Source organism: Octopus bimaculoides, chromosome 3 (genome assembly GCF_001194135.2).
Source record: "Octopus bimaculoides isolate UCB-OBI-ISO-001 chromosome 3, ASM119413v2, whole genome shotgun sequence".
NCBI lineage: Eukaryota > Metazoa > Mollusca > Cephalopoda > Octopoda > Octopodidae > Octopus > Octopus bimaculoides.
Window position 1 is genome coordinate 7,246,805 of NC_068983.1, and position 7,957 is coordinate 7,254,761.

General features: G+C 37.5%; 1 protein-coding gene across 5 annotated transcripts in view; it reads right to left on the reverse strand.

Moving 5' to 3' along the window:
* The window catches only part of LOC106884027 (nischarin), a 71,565-nt gene that overhangs the window by 25,517 nt on the left and 38,091 nt on the right, over nucleotides 1-7,957 (reverse strand). For all 5 annotated transcript variants that reach the window (XM_014935220.2, XM_014935231.2, XM_014935210.2 and 2 more), the window contains exons 6-11: nucleotides 6,666-6,733; nucleotides 5,530-5,625; nucleotides 4,053-4,148; nucleotides 2,535-2,660; nucleotides 1,545-1,740; nucleotides 366-424 (exon numbers count right to left, since the gene is read on the reverse strand). In XM_014935220.2, the coding sequence (XP_014790706.1) occupies nucleotides 366-424; nucleotides 1,545-1,740; nucleotides 2,535-2,660; nucleotides 4,053-4,148; nucleotides 5,530-5,625; nucleotides 6,666-6,733 (641 nt within the window). The remainder of the gene's footprint in view (nucleotides 1-365; nucleotides 425-1,544; nucleotides 1,741-2,534; nucleotides 2,661-4,052; nucleotides 4,149-5,529; nucleotides 5,626-6,665; nucleotides 6,734-7,957) is intronic.

Consider the following 7,957-nt stretch of genomic DNA (forward strand, 5'->3'; position numbering starts at 1 on the left):
ATACATATATACGACAGGCTTCTTTCAGTTTCCGTCTACCAAATCCACTCACAAGGCTTTGGTCGGCCCGAGGCTATAGTGAAGGACACTTGCCCAAGATGTCACACAGTGAGACTGAACCCAGAACCATGTGATTGAGAAGCAAGCTACTTACCACACAGCCACTCCTACGCCTTATAGAAAATACTTTGTTTAAACTGTTAATTAATGTTCAAAACCAACCAGTAATACACTGGGAATAAATTCAATCAGTTACAAGCACCACACTCTAACCACTACAACAACAACAACAAAAGGGGAAAAGAAAATAGACTGAGGAAGTTAAAAAAAACAAAGAATAACACAAGATAAATGATTGTACTTACGTCTGAAATATCATTGTTACTGATATCCAAATTAACAAGTGAAAATAACTTTGATAAACCTTTAAAGAAAATCAAGAGAAATAAGATATGTAAGAGATTGTTTTGTGAAAATGACACTGCAATAGCTGTCAGTATTAACTCTTTAGCATTCAGATTACTCTATCAAATGTAAAATGCTTATCTATTCACATTGTTTTGAATGAATTATACATTATCTCACAGCTTGGAAATTTTAATGGTGTGATTGGTTATTTTTGGAATGACAATTGTAGGATAGGTGTGAGAGGCTGGGTATGGCCCAGTTTAAACGCAAATGGGTTAAACAATATAATATAGAAAATTTTAGAGGCTGTTGTGAAACTCTGCTTTATGTAACATTGATCCAGCAGACCCATGATTCATGACTATTCAGTAATTTTTTTTTTCTTTTAATTATAGAGTTTCATCATCATCCTCTTCATTTAATGTTCACTTTTCCATGCTTGCATGGGTCGCACAGAATTTGTTGAGGCAGATTTTCTTTGTCCAGGTGCCCTTCCTGTCACCAATCTGCACCTGTTTCCAAGCATGGTAATTTCCCCATGGCCACATATTTTCCATGACAGATTGGAAATGAACAACAACACTCATGTGACAATGCTGCTTCTTTGCAAGCGCTACATGATGTCAAGTCAAGGGTACACCAACACACACATACACACAAACATATATATACATATATACGACGGGCTTCTTTCAGTTTCCATCTGCCAAATCTACTCACAAGGCTTTGGTTGGCTCAAGGCTATGGTAAAAAGACACTTGCCCAAAGTGCCCCACGCAGTGGGACTGAACCTGAAACCACATAGTTCAAAGGCAAGGTTCTTAACCACACAACCATGCAAGTATATATTTATTCTTTCACTAATTTCAGTCATTAATTGGACTGTGTCATGTTAGGGTGCAACTTCGAAGGACTTAGTCAATGAAATCAACCCCAGCACTTATTCTCAGTCTCTCTTTGCTGAACCAATAAGATGTGGGGACATAAACAAACCAACACAAGTTGTCAAGTGTTTGGGAGGCAAATTTCCTACCTACAAAGCCATGCCTGTACCTATGTATGTCTATTAAACAATTGTAAAAACTAACAAATATTTAAAACATTCGCAATTAACTGATATTTAAAATGAAACTTACATTGCAGGTGTTTAATTCTGTTTCCTGCCAGGTTGAGTGTCTTCAGATTACCGAGTTTTGTATGGAGAGAATCAAGGTGATCAATGTTGTTGTGTGATAGATTTAAACTAGTTAATTGACTTAACCACTGCAAGTTCTGGATTGTATCAATGAAGTTGTGACTTAGGTCCAAGTGTTCAACTTGTGGAAGTAATTGCTGTGGGTAAAGAACACAGAGAATGGGCAAACAAGGAACAATAGGGAGAAAGAGAGTCAGATACACAGACAGTCGGTCAGAAAGATAGTCAGATCGACAAAGAGATAGATATAGACAGATAGGGTGGGAAAGATAGAGAAAAAGACATACAGACAGGCAGGTCAACAGACAGAGAGGAAGATAAAGAGAAAAACAGACAGTCAAGCAGCTAACTGTAGAGACTGCAAGCCAGCCAAACAGAAAGACAGTTAGCAGGACTGTTAAAGACATAACTAAACAGATTAAGGTGATTGATTGATTAATAAGTGGAGGTGCAATGGCCCAGTGGTTAGGGCAGTGGACTCACGGTCGTAGGATCGCAGTTTTGATTCCCAGACCGGACGTTATGAGTGTTTATTGAGTGAAAACACCTAAAGCTCCATGAGGCTCCGGCAGGGGATGGTGGCGAACCCTGCTGTACTCTTTCACCACAACTTTCTCTCACTCTTTCTTCTTGTTTCTGTTGTGCTTGCAATTCAAAGGGCCAGCTTTGTCACACACTCTGTGTCACGCTGAATATCCCCAAGAACTACGTTAAGGGTACACGTATCTGTGGAGTGCTCAGCCACTTGTACGTTAATTTCACGAGCAGGCTGTTCCGTTGATCAGATCAACAGGAACCCTCGACGTCGTAAGCGACGGAGTGCCAACAACAAAGTAATTAATAAGGAGATATGTAGACACACCAATCAATCAATCAATCAATCCATAAATGAACACAGATACATCGATCAAACATAATAAACTTTACTTACTACACTCTCATCTATACATTTTATTGAATTGTGACTAAAATCTGCTTCTATTATATGATTCCAAAATTCTACAATTAAGGTGCCATCTTCATCTCGCCAGTGGGAGTATTCTTGTAATAGTAAATCCTGTGAAAAGACAACAACCAAAGACAGAAGTGGATAAAAAGAGGGTGAACGTATTATAGAATGGAAGAAATGTGTACGAAAGGAGGCAGATGGACGTGAAGGTTTTCTTATTGTTGACCCTTACTGAGTGAGGACTGTGTATACTCAGCCCTTTGCATGTGCACTGGAGACATGGGAACAGAGTTAACTTGTTTTTAATGGTGGGGAGTACTTTCCAGAATCTTCTACATTTCATATCTTTAATCTTTTATTTGTTTCAGTCGTTACGTTGTGGCCATGCTGGGGCACCACCCCCTTGAAGAATTTTAGTTAGACAAATCGACCCCGGTAATTATATTTATTTTTAAAATCTGGTACTTATTCTATCAGTCTTTTTTTGCCGAACTATTAAGTTACAGGGAAGTAAACACACAAACACCGGTTGTCAATCAGTGGTGGTGAAGCAAACACAAGCACAAGAATCTTTCGGCTACCATCTATGAACTCCATTCACAAAGCTTTGGTCAGCCCCAGAAGACACTTGCCCAAGGTGCCACACAGTGGGACTAAACCTGGAACCATGTGGTTGGAAACAAACGTTTTATCTTTACTGGCCAATAGAAAACAGCTGCAAGAACTGATTTGCATATGATTAGCATGTTACATAAATAATAATCTTATCAACACAGTGAGATTTAATGTGATGTTTCAGTTTAGGATAGTCATTTGGGGAAGAGCTAAGGAGGGTGTCTTAGTTAACAGTGAAAAAGCACAGGGAAAAGAACAATACTGAAAAAGGATGAGAAATAAAAAGAACTTTGTCTACCAAATCCACTCACAAGGCTTTGGTCAGCCTGAGGCTATAGTCAAAAATACTTGCCAAAGGTGCCATGCAGTGGGACTGAATCCAAAACTACATGATTGGGAAGCAAGCTTCTTAACCATACAGTAAACAGTATCAGCCACACCAACAATAGGTTGTGTTAGCAAGGGGAAGAGTGTATAGTGTTAACTAAAATGTGTGGTGTTGGCTGGAGCAAGAGAGTGAGTGATCTTAGCTGGAGCATGAGTGTGGTTGAGCTTAGCTGGAACATGAGTGTGGGTGATCTTAGCTGGAACATGAGTGCGAGTGATCTTAGCTGGAACATGAGTGTGAGTGATCTTAGCTGGAACATGAGTGTGAGCGATCTTAGCTGGAACATGAGTGTGAGCGATCTTAGCTGGAACATGAGTGTGAGCGATCTTAGCTGGAACATGAGTGCGAGTGATCTTAGCTAATGGCAACAGTAAATAGTATTAGCAAAAACATCAATAAGTAATGTAAACTTGGCAAGCGGTAGAGTAACTGTAAAAGAGACTTGTGCATTGTAATCTAGCCATGAGGTAACAGGTTGAATGTGAAAAATTTTTTACCTTAATTTCTTTCATGGAATGGTGGGCTTCAATTCTTTGTAAGGTCTGTTTAATTGTTTCAAATCCAGTGATGAGCAGCGAGTTGCAATTTAAAATCTGAAAAATTACAAAATAGTTACAGTCATGTAACAAATATGAAACTGAATTAGAGAGACACTCACTATGTTTTACTTGTTTCAGTCATTGGACTGCAATTATGCCAGGGCTTGCTTTGAAGGGTTTTGGTCAAGCAAACTGCTCCAGTCTGGTACTTACTCTATCAGTTTCTTTTGTTGAACTGTTAAGTTACAAAAATGTAAACAAACCAAAACAGACCGTCAAGCAGTGGATGGAAACAAACACAGATATTTATAGACAAAGAACTTCCACACAGTTTTTGTCTACCAACTTTACTCACAAAGCATTGACCATGGTGTGGTGCAGTGGGACTGAACCTGAAACCATGTGATTGCAAAGCAACCTTCCTAACCACACAGCCATGCTTGTAGAATATTTCTATTTCAAGGTCATAACATTGGGTCAGACTTTAGAAAAGTCTGGCTTTGTGGCTGGTGAAGAAATGTTTAACCTCAGGTTAGCCCTATACCAGTACATCTATTACCAAAGGTGTTCCCACCATGACCAATCCTATTATTTTTAGCCAGGAATTGTTAGCTTAGAACTAAGTTGTCCAAAATGTTTGTTTGTTTTTTTTTTTTTCTTTAAGATAAGATTTAATTTGAGAGAGATTTGGGTAGTATTTCCACCAAGTCGAGCAACCATGTAAAGTCTATTTTCTAGACTCATCAGCAAAGAGCTGATGCAAGCAGAAATACAGTTTAAAAGCAGCGAGCCGGCAGAGTGGTTAGCACACCGGGCGAAATGCTTGGCGGTATTTCGTCTGTCGTTACGTTCTGAGTTCTAATTCCGCCAAGGTCAATTTTGCCTTTTATCCTTTCGGGGTCGATAAATTAAGTACCAGTTGCGTACTGGGGTCGATCTAATCAACTGGGCCTCTCCCCCAAAATTTTGGTCCTTGTGCCTAGAGTAGAAAGGAATAATTATGACTTGTAAGGCGGCGAGTTGGCAGAAACATTAGCACACCGGGCGAAATGCTTAGCGGTATTTCGTCTGCCATTATGTTCTGAGTTCAAATTCCACTGAGGTCGACTTTGCATTTCATCCGTTCGGGGTCGATAAATAAAGTACCAGTTATGCACTGAGGTCGATCTAATTGACTTAATCCCTTTGTCTGTCCTTGTTTGTACCTCCTATGTTTAGCCCCTTGTGGGCAATAAAGAAATAAGAAATGCAGTTTAAAATTGAGCAAAGAATAAAACACATTAAACCTAAAATTCATAAAGTTAGACATGGCCCAAACTAGAATATCTACAGATAATTTTGATCTGTCTCTATTATTTAAAAACACTAAAATGAAACCCAGAACAGACTTACATACAGTCTAAATAATGAATAGATTTTCTTATAGTAAACTTACCTCCAAAGTTTGTAAAGATTTGAATAGAGTCAAATCAAAACGCAACTCATTCATATCAATATTACTGCTGCCAACTGGATCACGGCTACCACAGATCTAATGCAGCAAAATAAAAGATATGAAGAAATATATTTTATTACTCATTCATACGGACTGCAAAATAAAATTTTATGAAACAAGATCTAACAAATACATTAATTTGTAACTGAGACAAATTCCTAATAATTAAAAATTAAAAAATGCTTCAAAAGAAAAAGAAAAGACATTGTTCCATGATTGAAAATACTGATCATAAAACTCTAGATAACGAACTCAATGATATTAAGGTCAATTCCAGTGTTTTTAGATAAGAAATTATCAAAGGATTTATTGAAACAGCTAATTAACCAAACAAATTCCTGATGAGATAATCAAATTACCTCAACAAACAGATTCGTCATTATTTATCATCATAATTTTATTTATGAAGGTTAATATTAATTGGAGGAGGTAACAACACTCTTGACCTTTAGGTCTCATAGATAATTGATATTAAACTGTGACTTCAATTGATCAACCACTAAGAAGAAAATGAAGTGGTGAGCTTTGCAAGGTGCTGTGGCTTTTTGGAGAAATAAGAAGCCCAATAAAATTAAATATTTTGCCAGGACAGTCACAATGCTTCTCTGTCCTCACACTAAAACAAAAATCAATATAATTCCGAAATATAAATTAAGAAGAGGTTCTTTAAACACACATGCAAAAAAAAGCCCATACAATTATGAGCTGGGTGACTGACCAGATGGTCATAAGTTCAAAACTTGCACTGACTATTGTATTGTGTTTAAATGTAAGGCAGCTTATTTTTAGCTGAATGCATGAAACTGACAACTAGGTGCTGCTCCCACTCTGTAATTAGTGCTACTGGTCAAGTTTTAGAAATTGACTGAGTTCCAGGTGTAAAAATATCAAGTTCCAACAATTTATACTCAAATTAATAAAAACCTGTTCTACCCACAATAGTGTTTTGTATTCCTGTTTTCAAACAGTGTATTGTATGAGGATGTTAATACAAAACCTAAGGGTGAATTAGAGAGAGAGAAAGAGAGAGAGAAAGAGTGAGAGAAAGAGTGAGAGAGAAAAAGAGAGAGAGATACCTTTAGATGTTTTAATCTTGTGATGAAGTCAAGTATGTGTCCGATATCTTTTTTAACATCACCACTATCTGGAATAATAATAAATGATGATAACAGTAATGAGATTATTGTATACAGTGCTCAGGTGCACTACGACTTGTCAAAAGTGCACAGAAAGCATATGCAGTAATGTACAAATGCCTGGAAAGTGAACAGTGTATGAGTCATATACATGCTTGCGTGTGTATGGAGGGGAGAACAATCAGGTGTAGTGTTGGTGAATCTCAGGAATCATGGAAGTTTTGAAGGATGCAGTGCTCTGACAACTGACAACTGATGCTGGCAGTTTGTTCCATGCTTCAGCAACTCTTAGCGTGAAAAAGTGTTTCCGAATGTCATGGGAGCTGTGCTGTTTTCTAATAATAATAATAATAATAGTATGAATTAAATCATTTATTTCGTATGCGTATTTCATGTGCAAGATTCTTGATGTGGTTACGTGTGTTGAAAGAAATACAATTTAACCTTGGGAGAGGCATTATGCCGGTAATAAACACACGCACTGGTTCAGTCCTTTATTAAGAGACAAGTTACTGAAGAGATTGCAAGAGTGCAATGAAATAATTTAACAAAAAACTATATAAATTAATAAAGGACTGAACCAGTGCATGTGTTTATTACCGGCATAATGCCTCTCCCAAGGTTTAATTGTAAATCATTTATGTCAGTTACCAAGAGACTGAATAGTAACTATAGAGTGTTGCCTATTATTTCCTTGTCTTGGACGTGCTGTTGACACAACGTTTCAATTGAAGAGACAATAAATTAACCGAAACACTGCACTAATAATACTTGATAGAATAGGCAACCACTATAAACTCACTTCAGAAATGAATATATGTAGTGAATAGGTATAGGCATGCCAACATAGGGGTGGCCACGTAGAGACAGGCATTGCTTTGTAGACACAGGTATGGCTGTACTGTGTCGACAGGCATAATTGTACAGACACAAGCATGGCTGTATAGACACATGGATGTGTGATTAACATAGCCAGCTTTGTAGGCCCCCAAATGGGTTTCTTTGGACTTTGGGTATTACTCTTAATAAAACAGGCCTACTAAGCACTGCCTAGAAGAGCCTAGTAAATTTCAGAGTACTCACAATAAACAGCAACACTATGCACTGCATATATAGAGTACTCTCAACATGTCTTATTGAAAAAAAAATTCACCACAATGCACAGAATTGAGTACAGGTGAGCAGTGAAATCACTTAATGAAATTAAATCTGCTGAAATAATAATAATAATA